The 19,261-nt window shown below is 33.2% G+C and overlaps 3 protein-coding genes across 3 annotated transcripts; all 3 read left to right on the top strand.

Moving 5' to 3' along the window:
* The first annotated feature begins 1,416 nt into the window (after positions 1 to 1,416).
* LOC126678371 (uncharacterized) lies at positions 1,417 to 2,583 on the top strand. Its single transcript, XM_050373272.1, has one exon. It carries the CDS (start codon positions 1,417 to 1,419, stop codon positions 2,581 to 2,583), a length of 1,167 nt encoding a protein of 388 aa, XP_050229229.1.
* A 1,385-nt stretch (positions 2,584 to 3,968) lies between these two features.
* On the top strand, positions 3,969 to 7,613 carry LOC126678370 (uncharacterized). The gene is made up of 4 exons (XM_050373271.1): positions 3,969 to 6,559; positions 6,637 to 6,724; positions 6,820 to 7,015; positions 7,114 to 7,613. The coding sequence occupies exons 1-4, from the start codon at positions 3,969 to 3,971 to the stop codon at positions 7,611 to 7,613; spliced, it is 3,375 nt and encodes a 1,124-aa protein (XP_050229228.1).
* A 308-nt stretch (positions 7,614 to 7,921) lies between these two features.
* LOC126678762 (uncharacterized) lies at positions 7,922 to 10,852 on the top strand. Its single transcript, XM_050373662.2, has 10 exons — positions 7,922 to 8,230; positions 8,734 to 8,838; positions 8,920 to 8,994; positions 9,086 to 9,160; positions 9,255 to 9,502; positions 9,611 to 9,886; positions 9,972 to 10,064; positions 10,156 to 10,269; positions 10,358 to 10,666; positions 10,760 to 10,852. The coding sequence occupies exons 2-10, from the start codon at positions 8,820 to 8,822 to the stop codon at positions 10,769 to 10,771; spliced, it is 1,221 nt and encodes a 406-aa protein (XP_050229619.1). The 5' UTR covers positions 7,922 to 8,230; positions 8,734 to 8,819; the 3' UTR covers positions 10,772 to 10,852.
* The last annotated feature ends 8,409 nt before the right edge of the window (positions 10,853 to 19,261 follow it).

Here is a 19,261-nt window from a genome sequence, read left to right as displayed (position 1 = left end):
GGTGTAATGACAGCGGAGGGTTCTTTGAGAACGAATTTAATGATGGATGCAGCAGCAGGTCTGGATACCCCAATTCAGAATTCTGCTATTAGATTGTCTATAGAGGATTCTATTGCTTTGAAAAGTAATGATGATTGGATTGAACGTTCCGTTGTTGTTAGAGTTAACGATATTCAATCGATCCTGAAAGCGAGATTATTTTTAACAAAAAAGAATATTGAATTCAGCAAAATTTCACTTATGGGAGGTAATCTTATTTTGCTCACTTTTTACTCTATTGAGGAAGCAGATTATTTCATGTCAGTTCAATCACCTACTTTGCTTGAGTTTTTTCAAACCTTTACACGGGCGAGGGAATTTAAACAGTCTTTCTGTCGTTTAGTTTGGGTATCTATTTCTGGTTTGCCATTGACGCTATGGTCCCCTGAGATTTTTATGATGATAGGAAACGAGATTGGAGAAACGATTAAAGTGCATCCTCTTGTGCATCTTAAGGATCGTTTTGATTCGGGTATGATTCTTATATAGAGTACGTGTCGATTTATTAATCATTCCTTGGAAGTTCAGTTCAGAGGAGAGAAACATTCAGTTTTTGTAGTAGAGACAGACAGGCCTGTTGTCTTTGATGAAAGGGCTGCGAGTGATGATTATTTTTCAGAATGTGAAACAAACAACAGTGTCAGTAAAGAGGAAAGAAGTAGGCGTCCTTCAACTTCAATTGGGTTGTTCTCAGAATTTGTTCCAGAAACAAATAATAGTGCAAGCAAAGAAGTTACGAGCAAAAATTCTGGACTCCCAAGTACCGTGGAAGCAGTGCCTGTTTGCAGCAACAGTGGTTTTGTTCAAATGACCAACGAGTCCATGCATGAGCAGGAACGTATCTTAATTCATAATGAGGAGTCACCGCCTTCAGTCTTTGATTTTGATAAACTACGATTTGCAGGAGAGGAGATACTTGTTAGAACTGAGGTTGCTAGTACTGCGTTGGCACCTGCATCTGTCACTTTAAGGGAGACGTCATCTTTAAGGCCGCAGAAAAAGCTGGGAATTACAGGTTCGATGCAATCTTGCTCGTCGAGTCTTATGGAAACTGAAAGAGAATTATCTGACACGGGCATTATGAACATGAACAGAATTGTGATAGAAAATTTGATTAATGTAACCCAAGAACCACCTAATGAGGCAGTTGAATCATGGAAGGTGGGGTTGGAGCTTAGTCTTTTTGACAAAGATAATGAAACAGATACGGTGAAACAGCTTGCATTGAACTTAGCTGCGGGAGTGGATGTTCAGCAGAGATAAGTTTTTTCTTTAGTTTGGGTTTCTTTATTTTTTATGTCTGATCCTATAATTTTTATTTCTTGGAATTGTAGAGGAGGTTTGTTGAGTTGTGGTAAACATAAATTTATTCGTTCTATGGTTTCTGTTAATAACTTACTTTTTATTGGTTTAGTTGAATCGAAAAGGGAAAATGTGGATGCTTTTCTAGTTAGAAAACTTTGGCCAAATCTTGATTTTAGCTATGACTGGGTTGCTTCTAATGGTGCTTCAGGGGGTCTTCTTTTAATTTGGAATTCGAATTTATTAAGTTCTGTTTCAATTACTAAAGGTGCTAGATGGATTTCGATGGATTTTGTTTATGGGAATAATTCATATCGTCATGTTCTTTTATATGCTAGCAATGTTGCTTCAGAGAGAGTTCTTTTTTGGCAGGAAATTCAGTCGTTGTTGGAGTTTCCTGGAATTGTTTTGATAAGTGGGGATTTTAATGAAGTTCGGCATCCGGATGAGAGGCTGAACTGCGCTGGCTTCTCCCTTTCAATGATTGCTTTCAATGAGTTTATCAATTCAACTGAATTAGTTGATGTTCCGCTGCAGGGTAGGCGATTTACTTGGCATAACTCATATTCGAGATCCAGGATAGATAGATGTTTGGTCTCTGCGGCAGTGGGTTTATATTGGCTGAATCTCTCTCTTACTGCTATGCCTAGAGGAAAATCTGATCATGTTCCAATTTGTTTCCGCTCCGCTAACAAATTTGATTGGGGACCAAAGCCTTTTCGGTCTGTGGATGCATGGTGGGAGCATGATGACTTTGATAATTTTGTTAAAGAGTCTTGGAATTCAGTCTGTTCTTCGTCCAATAATCTTACTCAAAGATTAAGGGAGCTTAGAACGCGAATTAAAAATTGGAATGCTAATATCTTTGTTGATCAGAATAAGAAGATTAAGGACCTAAATTGTGCTATTCTTGCTAAAGAGGTGGCTGCTGATTATAGGCAACTTTCTGTAGAGGAGGAAAGTGATTTAGCAATTCTCAAGAATGAGCTGTGGGTGTCGGAAAAGAGAGTTGAATCATTATGGATTCAAAAATCTCGCTTGAATTGGAACTTGTCGGGTGATTGGAATACTAAATTCTTTCACAGTATTGCCTCTCAGCATCACAGGAATAACCATATTTCTTCGATACAAGTGGAAGATAGTCTATTTGCAGAGCCAGCTGACATTAGATTTCACATTCGAGAATTTTTTAATTCTCCTTACTCGCAGAAAGAGAGAGTCACTACAAAAAAAGGGATGTAAGGGGACAAAATTAGGGGACCAAAATAATTTAATTGTCCCCAATAAATTGAATCCAATAAAAATGGGGACTTCTGAAAAAATTGTCCCCAATTCTTCTATTACAACATTATAGGGGACCAATTTGACTATTTAGTATGAAATTAAAACCTAATTAGAATAGGGGACCAAATTGACTATTTATTATGGAATGAAAACCTAAATAGAATAGGGGACCAAATTGCTAAACTATCCAATTAACTCAAAAAAGCGGCAATTTTAGCAAAAAGGAAAAAAAATTGGCGGTATTTTAGTTTGGTGCAAACTAGTTAAACATCGTGCTTTTTAGTCTATACAAGTGATTCTCTAGGGCAAACTCTCATTGTGCAACACCAATTTTCAGAATTTTCTTATCAAATCCATGGTACGTTTGGTTTTACAATTGTATTAAACATGCTTCTATAACTCTTTAGAACTCAATTTCAATGCTCTTTTGTAGAAGACAAAATTGGATTAAGCATTTGATTTGGATAATTAGTTCTATTTAAAGAGCACAATTGGATTTGGAAATCACTTTTTTGCGAAAAGAACATTGTGGGTCATCATCATTGTAAGTTTACTTTTGCCTTAATTGATTTTTTTTCTTTTCCTTTTGGCTTTTAGTTATTCAATCATAATTGATCATGCTTGAAATAAGTAAATTGAAATTGGATTCGTGATTAAGCTTTAATTGTTGTAGCAGAATAGGGGCAATTAGCAATCTTTAATTGCTAGTCCATTTTAGGGCAATCTTTATATCGCAGACATTTTATAATGGATCCATATAGCTACCTTTTGTTTCAGAATTATTGGTGGGTGGGTCTCTACTATTTCTGCTGCTCTTTCATGAAAAAATCAATCGTAACAATATTTAAAATTCAAGCGATTAATAAATAAAAAGTACTATGATATATGACTGAACTTTTCATTAATGCAACAAAATAGAATCTTAAATCTGCTACAAAATTCTACAACTGAATTGTATTTCTAATTATGCATCAGAATTAGAAATCCAATTCTGCAGCAGAATTGGATTTCCAATTCTGCTGCAGAATTGGATTTCCAATTTTTAATTCTGCTGCAGAATTGAATATCCAATTCTGCAGAATTGAAAAGCCAATTCAGCAACCGAAACAGTTACATTATCTATTTTATGTTACTGCAGAATTAAAAAATTTATTTTAGTTGGTTAAAAAGTATGATTTGGAAAGCCAATAAGTTAGGTGATTATATTGAATTTATGTCTAGAAGTATATAATGATGATTGTCTTTATCCTTTTTTTTATAAAAATTAGTAGTATGAATTTTTTTTATTTTGCCAATTAATGTGATTTTGAAATAGTTCTAACTTGGGTTTAATTACATAGCCTATGGCTCCAGAAAAATGTTGGATGGAGATTGATAACCGTACAGATCCAATCTATATTCGAGGAGTGGATGACTTTTTATCTTATGCATTTAATCATGCTTCTAATGAAAAAGTTATTCGATGTCCATGTATAAAGTGCAGAAATGTCAACTATAGGGAGAAGTATGAAGTTAGGTATCACTTGTTAAAGTATGGAATTGTTAAAACTTATACTCAGTGGTATTTACATGGCGAGTCCTCAAATGAAGCCACATATATCAATGATGAGCCAAATCTAAACGATGATTCTTTCTTTGATGATGAGATGATTAGATTGGTAGAAGATATTCACGTTCCTTCTAACCTCAACAATAATGGAGAACATGGTTCCAATTCTTCAAGTTCTAATAGAGTAGCTAATGAAGAAGAGCCTGAAAGATATGCTGCAAATTTTTACAATTTGCTAAGGGAAGCGAAAAAGAAGTTGCATTCAGAATGTGAGCTATCGATATTGGCGGTTGTAGTTAAGTTGCTTCATTTAAAGAGTTTTCATAGATGGACTAACAAATCTTTCGATGAGTTAGTTAAGTTATTGAGGGAGATTATTCCTAATGCAAAACATACTATACCAGAGTCGTACAGTAGTGCTCGCAAATACATTAGTGCTCTAGGCCTTAATTATGAGAAGTATGATGTTTGCTTGAATCATTGTACCTTATATTGGGGATCATTTTCTAATGCAACTTCTTGTGGAGTATGCGGATTATCAAGATGGAAGTCATCTGAAGAGGGAGATAACAGTAAACGAATCCCGCATAAAGTGCTTAGGTATTTTCCTTTAAAACCTAGACTGCAGAGATTATTTATGTCTAGTCAGATTGCCTCAAATATGTCTTGGCATAAAAATAAACGGTATGATGATGGTGACAAGGAGATAATGCGACATCCATCAGATAGCCTTGCTTGGAAAAAATTTGATGAGTTACACAGGTCATTTGCAAGTGATGTTCGTAATGTAAGGTTAGGTTTAGCTACCGACGGTTTTCAGCCTTTTGGGAATTTGAGCTCTCAACATAGCATTTGGCCTGTTATCGTAATACCTTATAATTTGCCTCCTTGGATGTGTTTGAAGCAATCTAATATGATCATGTCAATGATCATACCCGGACCACATAGTCCGGGAATGGGAATAGATATCTTTCTACAACCTTTAATATCCGAGCTTAAGGAATTATGGGAGGTTGGTGTAGACACTTATGACGCACATAGCAAGAAAAATTTCAAATTACATGCAGCAATCATGTGGACCATTAATGATTTTCCAGCATATGCAGACTTATCAGGGTGGTCAACTAAAGGTTACAAAGCTTGTCCTTGTTGTCATAAACATACCAGTGCCAAACGCTTACCAGGATCGATGAAGTTATGTTATATGGATCATAGGCGATTTTTGCCTCGTAACCATAAATGGCGAAAAAACACTACATCATTTAATGGTGTAAGAGAAATGAGAGAAAATCCAAAGCCATTGACTGGTGATGAAGTGTTGAAAGAGTTTAATAATTTCACTCAACTTCCGTTTAATAGAGGCATTAAAAGGAAGTATGATGCGTCTAATAGCTTTGAACACTGGAGAAAGAAGAGTATTTTTTTTGAGTTACCTTACTGGAAGACTCTTCTTATACGACATAATCTTGATGTGATGCATATTGAGAAGAATGTGTGCGATAGTGTGTTGGGGACTGTGATGAATATAAAAGGAAAAACAAAAGATACATTGAATAGTCGTTATGATCTTGTTAGCTTGGGCATTAGACCTGAACTTCATCCAATTGATAAAGGAGACAAGGTTTGCATTCCAATGGCTCGTTATACATTATCTAATACTGAAAAAGATGCCGTGTGTAAGATGTTGGCTAGTTTGAAGACTCCGGATGGTTTTCTCTCGAAAATTTCCCGATGTGTAAATTTGAAAGAACACAAAATATCAGGTATGAAGAGTCATGATTACCATGTTTTCATACAAAGACTTCTTCCTCTTGCTATTCGTAGTTTCTTGCCAAAAGATGTTTGCGAGCCTTTAATAGAATTAAGTGCCTTCTTTAGAGATTTATGTTGCAAGAATTTAGATGTTTCTAGTTTGGACCGTCTCCAGAAACAAATAAATTTAACTTTATGCAAGTTGGAGATGACTTTTCTACCATCATTGTTTGATATTATGGTGCATTTGCTCGTGCACTTACCCGAGGAAGCTAAACTTGCTGGGTCTGTTCAGTATAGGTGGATGTATCTAGTTGAGAGATATCTATTCAAATTAAAATTATTGATTCGCAATATGGCCAAGCTAGAGGGTTCAATTGCTGAAGGTTACATAGCAGATGAGTGTTTGACATTTTGTTCAAGATATTTGGTAGGAGTTGATACCAAATTTAACCAGCCACCAAGAAATGATGATGGGTGCAGTGAGAATGCCACTACTTATGGGCTAAAGATATTTAAAACAATTGGACGCCCTATAGGAAAAAGTGAGTATTTATGGCTTGAAGATGATTGGAGGAAAAAGGCGCAACTTTATATTCTAAATAACTGTGAAGAAGTATGGCCTTATGTCGAGTAAGTATTTTTCATTTTTTTATTTTTTTTTTCTCTAAATATAGCATATTTTGTTCTCAACTTTCAATTTTTTCCAGGGATTTCAAAAACTCCAAACAACAGATGAATCATACCCAGTTTATGAAAATATACAATAAGGAATTTCCAGATTGGTTTTTTGACTGTGTAAGTGCTTACATATTTATATGAATAATTTAGTTTATTTTATATATTAACTACACTTTTAACTTACACTACAAATTTTGATGTTTTAAAATTAGGTGAGTAAGCTGCATGCACAAGGATCCGCTTCTGATGATTTGTTAAGTTTAGCTAAGGGTCCTTTAACACGGTATAAACGTTACAATGGTTATATCGTGAATGGTTTTCGCTTTCACACCTTAGATCGTCAAAGACATAGAGTAAGTCAGAACTCTGGTATATTGTCTAAAGGAGATGATATTCTGGTGTTAAAGAGTATTATGGTAGATTAGAAGAGGTATGGGAGCTGCAATACTTAGGAAGGAACTCAATTTGTCTGTTCAACTGTGAATGGTTTGATGTGCAACATGTAGGTACTGGTTATAAAGTAGATAATTACTCAATAACCAGTGTCAAAGCCGATCGTCGTCTATATATAAATGAGCCGTTCATTTTAGCATGTCATGCTGAGCAAATATTTTATATTGAAGATCCAAAAGATTCAAAATGGCTTGTCATAATGAAGGCATATCCTCGAGATATCTACAACATGCCTATGCAATTAGAGGAAGATGTCTTTCAAATAGACGAAGACTATGAGGTGTTTCAAGAAGAGGATAATGACGTAGATGGTCGTGCACCGTGCTCGTTAGATAATGATGATGGGGTTTCTAATATGCATAGGAATGATGTTGATGGTGAAGAAGTACCACTTGAAATTGCTCGACAAATTGAAGACCAAATTAGACAAAATGATTCATTAGGTTTCAACTTAAATGACGATGAGAACGTTAATACATTTGAGCCCATGGAAAGTAGTGACAGTGATAATGATGATGAAACTAATGATTGTGAAGATGATGATGATGATTGAACGTTTATTAAGTAGTGTTTATCTACAATTATTACTTTATGGTGTCAAATGACTCAGTTAATATTAATTTCTGCTTCTATTTTCATCATTTTTGACTTGGATATATGTGATTTTAGTAGGTTAAGTTTATTCTCATTAATTTAATATTAGACTTGAATCCTTGAATTTGACTTGTTGAGTGTCATTATTGGATTGAAGTAGCCTATCATTTCAGATAATTTGTTTCTCTTTCTTTTTAAATCTCCATTAATGTGCTTTAGTTTAATTAAATTATGGATTTTGTTTGGTTCAGAAAATTATATATGCGGTCTATTTTGCTTTTTAGTGTTTGTTAATTGAGAATGTTGATTTTGTTTTTCCAGAAATGTCAAGCAAACGCAAAAGCATCAGTAGAAAGTTGCCACCAACACTAAAAAAACATGCCTTTAATCGAGGAATAAGTGAGGCACATGATTCCAATGAGACTCTCCCACCTTCTCAACCAATTTCTAGCGAGGAAATTGTGATTGAGGGTTGGAGACAAGTGTCAAAAGTTTCAACGGTTAATAAGCATCGCAATTTAACACCGGCCATTAGAAATCGTTCATTTCTTACAAAAGAAATACGCTAAGCTAGTGGTATGGTTTTTTTCTGTTTTTTTTTTTGTTTGCCAATTTATTTCTGTTTTGAATTTGCAGAATTAATTCTGCAGAATTGAAAAAAAAATGCAGAATTAATTCTACCTGCGGATTCAATTCTGCAGAATTTTGCAATTCTGCAGAATTGTAATTCTGCAGAATTTTGCAATTAGAATTTTGCAATTCTGCAGAATTTTGCAATTCAATTCTGCAGAAATAAAAATTTACAGAATTGTAATTCTGCAGTTTCAAAAATATGCAGAATTGTAATTCTGCAGAATTGAATCTGCAGAAACAAAAATTTGCAAAATTGTAATTCTGCAGATTCAAAAACCTGCAGAATTACAATTCTGCAGATTTTAACAATTCTGCATATTAAAACCTGCAGAATTATAATTCTGCAGATTCAAACTGCATAATTAATTCTGCAAAAAGATTATATTTGCCACTGTAAATTTTTAAAAAATTGAATATTTGTTTTACTTCTTTTGCTGGCTACATAGGATCTCAGTCAAATGAACAAGCTGTAATTTCTTCCACCCAAAAGGCTTTTAATCATCGACGTCGAGCTAATGGCGTTGATGCTGCAATGAACGCCGTGGAAGTCGGTTAGTCTTTCTCTCTACAACATATATAAGAATGGGGTTTTTAATGTTATTTTGATGGTTTTTGTATGTTAAAAATATTAGGAGAGATAGTTAGAGATCATAATTCTCAGTTACCACATGCTGAAATTTCTTCTCAAGTTCCACACAGTATATCAGGTAACATTTTGCATAACTATAATAACTTTTCAACTATAATAATTCTCAGTTACTGCATGCTGCAATTTAATATGTTTCCATATTTTTTTAGTTTCTGACGGTTATGATCATGAGACCCACACAACTCATGTTGACAATCAACCTTTCCATTCTTCGCCAGTTGATGGTATGCTAAAACAATTATTTGATTCATTTTAACATTGGAAAATATTTTTTTTATTTGTAAAGAAAGACTAATTTTATTGATATTTATTTTGAAGGAATTTCATTGCGTTCTCCGACTGTTAGAGGATTATATAAAGGTGTTGATTTGGACAAACTTACAAATGACAAAAAGGACAAGTTAACTGTTTTCATACCTCCTGGAAAATACTTTTCTCCAATTGGTAAGCATGAAAGAAAATTAGCTTCATGGTTGGGTTATTGTGCTAGATCTGTTGGGCCGCCAATTGAGTCATGGAGAAATATTGAAAAGACTAAGGGGCTTTTATTATTTAAAATGGTAAAGGTACAAAATTCTAAACTTGCTAATTATTTTATTTTTCTTTTATTTATCATTCTTAATGTGTATAGTAGCAGTATTAATTGATATCATATTTCTAATTAATTTTTGCAGGACTATTTTGATGTTAGTCCTGAAAGCCCTGCAAAATGGAAGAAACTTGAAGAAAAAGGTGATGTGAGACCTGACACACCAGAAATGAAGCAAGAAAAATTTGAAATGTATTGCTTTTATAAGATGGGAATATTATACCGCAAGTGGAAGCATAAGCTACATGTGAAGTACATGATGTATACGAACGACGAGGATCGACTGAAAAATATTCCTCAAGGGCTGTCTTCTGGTGGGTGGAAGTCCATGTTTAACGTGTTTCGTCAACAAGAATTTCTGGTAATTTATTAAATTATTGAATATTTCATATGCATTGTTTATACAAATTTACTCTATACAAATTTTCGTTTGTAATTGTACGTAGGAAACAAGTAAAAAGAATTCATTTAATCGTTCTAGACAAAGGATTGTAGCATCTACTGGTCCAACTCCTTTTGTTCAAGTTGAGTATGATATGGTAAGTATAAAATAATTAATATAATAACTATAAGAGATTTTTTTATCCTTACATATAAATTATTTATTTAGTATTGTCATTAAAATTATAGATGGATGAAGAAATTGGTGTACCACCTATTTCTGAAGTTTGGATGGCTACACATACATTTGTGAATGAAAATGGTGCACAAGATTTTCATGATCCAGAGTCATCAAGGATATATGTATGTTATTCATTACAACTTATTAGATTTTTATGATTGGTATCTATTGTTTACTATTTAATAATTAATGTTAATTTTATTTTTGCAGGAAGAAATGCAAAGAATTGAAAACCAGCCAAGAAATGATGATGAACCGGTTCCTAATCCGGATGACGTCTTAGAGGAGGTGTGCGGAACAAAATCGGATTATGTTCGTGGTAGAGGTTTAGGGTACAAAGCACGTAAAAAAGGTATGGCTATAGCAACTGCTAGTAATGATGAGGTTGTAGAATTGAGGCGTTGCGTAGCAGAAATGACTACTCGTATACAGTTGCAAGAACAACTCCATAAAGAATTCTTGGAAAGACTCGATAGCATGCATAATGGTTTCCAATTTTCAAATAGTCAAGTTGATTCAGTAAGTTACTAATAAGTATGTCTATTATTTTCTTATATTTAAATTTTTGTTATGTTATGTTTTAATATTATTTATTTAATTTGTATTTTGTAGGATAAAGCGTGATTGGATCAAGACATATGGTCAATTTGGTTAAAGACAGTGTAAAAGTTAAATACACTCCATTCTTATTGTTTATTGTTTTAGTACAACTACTTTTTCATTTGAATAAATTTTAGTTTGTTTTTTTATATTAGAACCAATGACAATGAATATTTGTTTTATATTTCAATTTTTAAATGGTATAATATTATTAAATATTTAGATGTTTTTATTTTTACTATTATTTTTTATTATGTTTTAATTAAATAATTATAAAATTATTTGATATACAAATTAGTATCATATAAAAAATTAAAACTGTCGATATTTAATTGGGATGAAATTTGTCCCTATTTAATTGGGATGAAATTTGTCCCTGGCGGATGGGATGAAAATCGTCCCTGTTAATTAGGGACGAAAACCATTCCCTTAAATGGGGACAAATGTCGTCCTTATTAATTAGGGATGAAAGTCGTCCTTATAAATTGGGGACAAAAATTGTCCCTATTAAATGAGGACGATAATGGTCCCTATTTAAGGGGATGATTTTCGTCCCTGAATTTAGGGACAATAGTTGTCCCCATAATGGGGACAACTTTTTTTTTTTGGTCCCAAAGGAATAGGGGACGGAGGCAATAGGGACAAATTCAGGGGACCAATTTAATTATCCCCTAAAGAATAAAGGACCATTTTTTAAAGATAAGAGGGCCATTTTTTTAGTCCCCTTACATTCCTTTTTTTGTAGTGAGTCCGATTTGACTTATCTGGGTTGATGTTTTCGAAGCTTAATGCAGACCAAGCGGACACTCTAATTCAGCAATTTGATGAAGATGAAGTGTTCTCGGCTATTTCTTCTTGCCATGAAAAGAAAGCGCCAGGTCCGGATGGCTTTAATTTCTTTTTCTATCGCAGAGCTTGGACAACTATGAAAGTGGCCATTTTGGAGATGTTTGTTGATTTTCATAGGTCGGGTTTTATTCCTCGTGGTATTAACACCTCTTTTATGGTTTTAATACCTAAGGTGATTGGCTCATCCAATATTAGAGACTTTCGTCCTATTAGCTTGGTGAATGGGTTGTACAAGCTTCTATCTAAAGCTCTGTCGAGACGCTTAGCTCCCATGATTTTTTTTTTGTTTCAGAAAATCAACATACTTTTCTGAAAGGAAGAAGCATTATGGATTGTTCCATGATAGCCAATGAATTAATTCACTTGGCTCATAGGCGTAAGGATCGGGTTCTTGTTCTAAAACTTGATTTCCAGAAAGCGTTTGACAGTATCGATTGGGAATACTTGTTTTCAGTTATGCGTTGTATGGGATTTCCCCGGAAATGGATACAATGGATGTCTTCTTGCTTATCTACAGCAACTACGTCTATCTTGGTGAATGGTAGTCCAGTTAATCCGATTAAGCTGCGCCGTGGTGTTCGTCAAGGAGATCCTATCTCTCCTTATTTGTTTGTTTTGGCGATAGAAGGTCTGAAATGTATTTTGGATAAATCCAATCGTATGGGATGCACTACGGGTTTCGATTTTTGTGCTGAGCGCGAGTCTATCTCCTTATTACAGTTTGCTGACGATACTCTTATTTTTCTTCCTTTCGATTTAGTGCAGCTTCGATATTTGACTCGGATTTTACGTTGCTTTGAAGTTATTTCTGGGTTGAAAATTAACTTTCATAAAAGCTCTATTATGGGAGTTAATGTTAGTGAATCAGATTTATCTTCAGCTGCTATGGTTGTAGGATGTAAGACTGAATCTCTTCCTATCAAATATTTGGGTTTACCTTTGGTTAAGCGTCAATTGGCCTCTGGTTTTTGGGATCATGTTGTGGAAAGGTTTAAATCAAAGCTTGCTTTATGGAAAGGGTCTTTGTTATCTCCTGCAGGGAGGTTAGTGCTTATTAAATCTGTCCTGTTTAGTGTGCCAGTTTATTTCATGTCTGTTTTTAGTATGCCGTGTGCTGTTCAGAGAAGACTGGATTCTTATATGAAGCGTTTTTTGTGGACGGGCGATGCTTCATCTAGAACGCTTTGTAAAGTTTCTTGGGAGGGTATTTATCAAGATTATGATATGGGTGGTTTGGGTATTACTAATCTTAAAATCAGGAATCAAAGTCTGCTTTTTAAATGGGTCTGGAAATTACGCTTTATGGACAGGAACTCGTTATGGTTTGCTGTTATCTCTAATTGTTCATTAATTTCAGATTGGAATTCATTGCTTTAAGCTGATTCTAAGATTTTATCTACTGTTTGGAGGGGGATCAAAAAGAGATGCTGTAATGATGTTTTTATGTGGGGTGTGTTTGCGGATAATGTTCGATTTATGGTGGGCGATGGAGCTTTGATTTCTGTTTGGGATGATAATTGGCTTGGATATGGTTTAGCAAAGGATTTATTTCTGAGACTTTATAACCTTTCAAACCATAAACATGCTTTTATTTTAGATATCAGATGTGAAGGATGGAAGTGGCGTCGGAGATTAAGAGGCTCGGAGCAGATTTTATTTCGAGATTTACAGAATCTGTTTGAGGTTCTTCAGTTTATGGATGGTAGGTATGATGTAATTTCATGGAACTCCCCCTCGTTGATTTTTTCAGCAGCATCTTTTTGCAAATTGGTGGCTTCTGCAGCTACTGCTCGGTCTTCTACTGTTAATTCTGCAGCAGTTTTGCAAGCTGAAACAGTCCAGGTCGGTGATCGTCGTGCAGCTGTTCAATCTTCAGCAGCTACTCGGTCTATTTCAGCAGCAGGTCTTCAAGACGTTCAGCAGCAAACTGGCCTCTCCAATCGAGCTCGTGTCTTTATGGAAGAGCTGCAGTTACGTCAGCCTGCTGCTGTAAATCATCAGCAGCTCGGTTTTGAGGATGTTAGGGATACAGGAGATGGGGCTTTGAGGAATGACTTTGAGGATGTAATTGTGAGAGATTATACAGGTATTTCTAAGACTTCTTTATTTACTCGTCTTTGGAAATCGCAGGCTCCACCACGTGTTAAATTTTTCATTTGGGTAGCTCTCCACAATCGAGTTCCTACTTTGGATTTTTTGGCTAAACGATTGATAGTCTCTCCGGATAACAGTATGTGTTCTCTCTGTGATGTTGTGGAAACGCAGGAACATTTATTTATCCATTGTGTCTTTGCGAGGAGTATTTGGTGTGGTGTTATTCAGAGATTGTATTTAGTTTGGGTTATTCCGTATTCTTTTGATGATTTTATGGTTCAATGGCAGAGTATGATACCTAGGGGTCCTTATTGGAAGCTGTGGGAGATGCTTTGGTATTTGATTGTGTGGGAAATTTGGAAATGCAGGAATGGTAGAGTTTTTCGGAACGAAGTTTCAAACAAGGATGCGGTGATCTTTAGTTGCTTTTCTAAAGCTGTTTTTGTTTTTAAGAGTTATAATAGGAGTTTTAGCTATTCGAGTTTGGATTTCTTTTTGAATCCATCAGTGTTTTGTATTCGAACCATTGATTCTCACCCAGCCTTTAGCGTGCCACCTAGTGTGTGTCGCTTCTTGTGCGAAAGTTTAAAGTAGTGGTTTTGCCACTTCTTGTGGCTTTAATATATTTTTATTCATAAAAAAAATTGTATGAATTAGGTTTAATAGAAGCGGAACAATAGAAGCGGAACGGAAGAGAATAGGAGGTGAAATTATTATTTTTTTCTGTTCGGACACGTAATAATTGATGGAGAGGTAAAAAGAAGACTTAAGTGGCAATTTGCCTCCTCAACTTGTAAGCAATGGACAATTAATATATATAAACTAATTTTGTGGACAAATTAGTCACGAACTTGATAGTTATGGCAATTAACTCTATTTGGACAAATTAGCTTACAACTTGAGGGGCGAATTGTCAATTTAGGAAATAATTAGTTTATAAGTTGAGGAGACAAATTGCCAAAATGGGATTCATTGTCATCACCTTTTGTCCTACTTTTTTTCATCCCTTTCTCTTGTATATTTCTTTTTAAATATATTTTCCATACCCAACCATTAGATTATTAAAATAATAAATTTAATTTTTTATTAAAAAACTAATATTAATAATAAATTATTTTATATGACAATTATAATATTAATGACTTTAATGTTATTAAATTCAATCATTTTTATATTATATAGTGAAATACTAATGGCAACTTAATAGGTGGGTCAATTAGCTTTACTTAAAAAATTGAAATTTATTTAGAAAAAAGAAAGTGTTTGAGAAGATTAGAAGATAGATTTTAAAGTGGTTCGATTTAAATTAAAACTTAAATCAACTACTCAATTAAATATTGAGATTTTATAGTTCACTAAAACTTCAAACAAGTTATAACTTGTGTTGATAGCTTAACATCTAACTTTACACAATTGAATATTCAAGTCAATTAAAAATCCACAGTAAATAGTAATCAATAAATGTTACCAACAAAACTAAAAACAATTAATGTAAAACTAATCTTTTTAGAAAGTTGACAAATTTTTTGCGGGCAGGATAAGGTCGCGCCCATGACGAGAAGGTTCGGGCCCGCAACCTAACTTCTAAGTGTGAATCAACGGTCACCGAAATGTAGAAGGCATTCATTGTGGCATCAAATATATATGTTGTAGCCCCAACAATAATTTAGAGAAAAAATCATAATTGCCCATACTGTGTCTATTTAATCCCACATTTACGGTTTGACCATTCCGTGTTGATTCAATACGGGTTGACTCATCTTTCTTTCACAATTAAATTTCTCCAATTGAAAAATACGGATTCAACAGAACTCTTCCTAATTCAACTAACTGAAAAGATTATCAAATGGATAAGTGGTGGCACAACTTTAAACCGGTGATTCACCGTCACCGACATCGTTTTGTCATTCTTCTCCGAGCTGGAATGGTGGTCAGTTCTTTCTCGTTTATCATCACAATTTGAACAATCGACTGATATTGACGCTCATTGAGAATCAAATTGATTCGATATCATATCTCACAAGCACTTATTTGTAGATCCTTTAATAGTCCAATTTTTCTTTGATTTGTATCATCTTAAAATCATACACGTATCATTTTAATTTTCTATCTTAATGATTGATGAATTTCTGCTTATTTCTTCGTTTTGTTTGCTAATGTGTCACAAAGATTCAATTTGTGTTAGATTGATGTTTTGTAATTGATTTTTTTTACTAATTTGAAATGTAAATCTTGTTGCTCTCAACCTGTTTGTGTATATGTCTAAATGAGATAATTGAATTTTACATGATAGTTTAACACATGTTGATATTTTGATTCCTCCTCAAAACTCATATAATGGATGATAGTAATTTGATTTATTGTTAATTTCTTTGCTTATTTATCGACTTATGATTTTGTTTTGATTGAATTTCACTGTATTGTGTTAATTGTGTAAATATATTAATGGTTGTTATTCTTGTTATTACAGTAGCAATGAAGGTGAGATCATCAGTGAAGAAAACATGTCAACTCTAACATGGCGAGAACAATGACGACGAGGATTACTGAAGGAACTGCACAACTCTGACTCCGCGCGTGGCGAGAACAATGAACTCTCTGTTCTTTGTGATGATAGGTTGCCCAAATCGTTTTCTCTAATTGTGGCAAGATTTATGAGTATGGTAGTGTTGGGTTAGTTTCTTAATTCTTCATTTTTGAGTTTTCTTGGTTGATCCTTCTGTTTCAGTTTTCTTAATTAACTCATAGAGAATCGGTTCTCTGATACGAAGACTCTATTGGATGAATTGAAAGATTTTATAAGTGATTCTATATGTAAACTGTCTGTTGAAGTAAACCTTTAGTAACTATTTGGAATACAATTAGTCAACTTTTTTGTTAATTCATTTTAAAAATTTAGTTATCTATTCGGTTTTCTTGACATGTTTTTGAGACTGAAGGTAATGTTGAAGTTTCTTCTTCATAAAAAAACTCTTAGTGAACTTTGAAACAAAAGCTTTCAATATTGAAATTGTTCCTGATCTTCCAATTCAACAAGATAGGTATGTGTTTTATATATTGATTCATTTTAATTATACAATTGTTTTTTGGTTTATTTTTTTTTAAACAGTGATTGTGGAGCGTTAACCCTTGCAATTACGAAGTATTTGATCTAGATAAAGTCAATTTCTTTGGATTTCAGCATTGAAAACCATCGAGAGCATATTGCATTGTTTTTGTATAAATATGGGAATATGAAGATGGAAGAAAACATTGAAAGTGATGAAGAAGTTGAATATAAGAAGACGAAGCAAGAAAAAGATTTAGAACCTGTAATTGTCTTGTATATGGATTTTAGTTTTAGTAGTTTGTTTGGATTATTTTGTTTTATTTTTGTATGTGTATATGTTTATTTTTAAACCTACGAATGCTGGCTGTTAACTATTTTAGTTTTTATAAATTCAGTAATTGTTTAGTAAACTATTAGTGAACTTGCAGTAAACTACATGTTAGTATATATTTTCATAAAAAGAAAAAAGGTTTATCAAAGATTTCTTAACCCTTAACTAAAGGTTTACCAATTCATAAAATTATTTTACCAAACATTACCTATCTGTTTACAATATTGTACAATAATAAATAACTTACCAAAAGTTAACTAAAAGTTACCTATTAGTTTACCTCGATCATAATTGTACTAAAATATTTCATTGGCATCACAATATGCAAACGTTTCCTTTAAAAAGGTTTACTATCATTTGTCAAAAACACTAAACAATGAAAGAGAAAATATATTTAAATAAGATTTATCAAAGGTTTACTAACTATATTGTAAAGGTTTATCAAAGGTTTACTAACTATTTTTTAAAGGTTGTTTAAAGGTTTATATAATTTGTTAAATAAAAAAATCAATACTATATAGTTTACTTTTCAAAGAGTTTATTAAAAGATCATCAAATTTATAAACAGTATATGAGAAAAAAAAACATTAATATGATGACAAAAGCTATATACAAATAAAACCATAAAAAGTACTATCTTTTTACTAATAAAAAGTTTGCTATTAATTTACTAGCTGTTTACTAACAGTTTACTTAAAAATCAAATTTACTATTACTTTATTTATTGACCATATAGTTAAACCGTTTATTATCAGTTTACTAATAGATAAATTAATTTACCATTCGTTTACTAGTTTTACTGAAAATTGTAGTTAATTTATTAAATATAAAAAGTATAGTTAATTTATTATCCGTTTACTAAAAGTTTACTATCAGTTCACTAAAAGATAAGTTTACAAAATATTTCTCTAAATTTTTAAAAAATTACCACGAGAGTAATTTTCTTGTTTATTTAAAATTGACTATTAAATAAATTTCGAAGCCGCAAAAACTCGGAGATCTCAACACCCATGAAAAAAGAAAAGGAAGGGATTTGTTCGGATAGAAGAAAAAATTGAAAAGGGGTTAAATTGTGTAAACAAAAGAGAAGAAAATGGAATTGATGAGTGACATAAAACCCCAAAAAATAAAAAGATATAGATAAAATGCATTTTCCAACATGAATGTGGGACAACTTTTCCAACCAAAAAGTTACAGGCATCAGTTCCTTGATCCATTATATCAAGCTATAAGACGGAAAGACAAAAAAAGCAAACTCGTTCTGAAACCTCCTCTCATAGGAAACCAAAGCAAACTCGTTGCCTACCATTCTGAAACCTCCTCTCTTAAGTTCTTTTTTATGCAATCTCTTAGCCATCTTTCTCTGCTTGTTTTTTTTTTTGCACTAGCTATTAATATCATCTAGACTATTCAAATGGGCATTTCGTCGAACACTTGGAGTGCCTTCTTTAATGAAATTAAAGATATAATATATCTGTCATTAAACTTAGAACAAGAACAAGATTTCAAATTGGAAAACAAACTTGCAAATTATCATCATTACAGTACACAAGCTCATCAATAGAATGAAAATTAATCAGTTAATTTTCCACCATATATCAAACCAAACTAAAAAAAAGGTAGCTAAGCTAACACTCACAGAAAACAAAACAACATTAATAAAATCAAAAATTAGATCCAAAATAGAGAGAATTTACAAATCACTGCTAAAGAAGACAAAGTAGACAACAGTAAACCGACAATCGCATTTAGTGGCAGTGGCGGCAGCGACGGCACGGAGAAGACGGAGATGTTGGAAATTGATGAGACTCTTTACCAATTTTCCAAAGGATTAAATCACTATAACGAGAAGAACTTAAAGTTTGTTGTATCTTTGGAAGCGGAATAGCCGGACCGTAATATTGGGATTATTTAGAGCTGCTACATTGGTGGGTCTAATTTCCTCTATAATTTAAGTCGCGCCCATCATGAGGATGTCGGCCCCGTGAAAAGCCTTATGTGACTAAATTATACTTCCTCCGTCCCAAAACAATAGTCCACTTTTCTTATTTTTTTGTTCCAAAACAATAGTCCACTTTCCTTATAAATCACAATTTATAGTATTTATTTTTCATATTACCCTTATTTAAAATGTATTATTTATTGCTATTTGCCTATAGTCATAACCAGTGTTTTAAAAACCGGACCGGAC

Source organism: Mercurialis annua, linkage group LG4, assembly GCF_937616625.2.
Source record: "Mercurialis annua linkage group LG4, ddMerAnnu1.2, whole genome shotgun sequence".
Lineage (NCBI taxonomy): Eukaryota > Viridiplantae > Streptophyta > Magnoliopsida > Malpighiales > Euphorbiaceae > Mercurialis > Mercurialis annua.
This window is presented reverse-complemented; position numbering and strand designations above follow the sequence as displayed.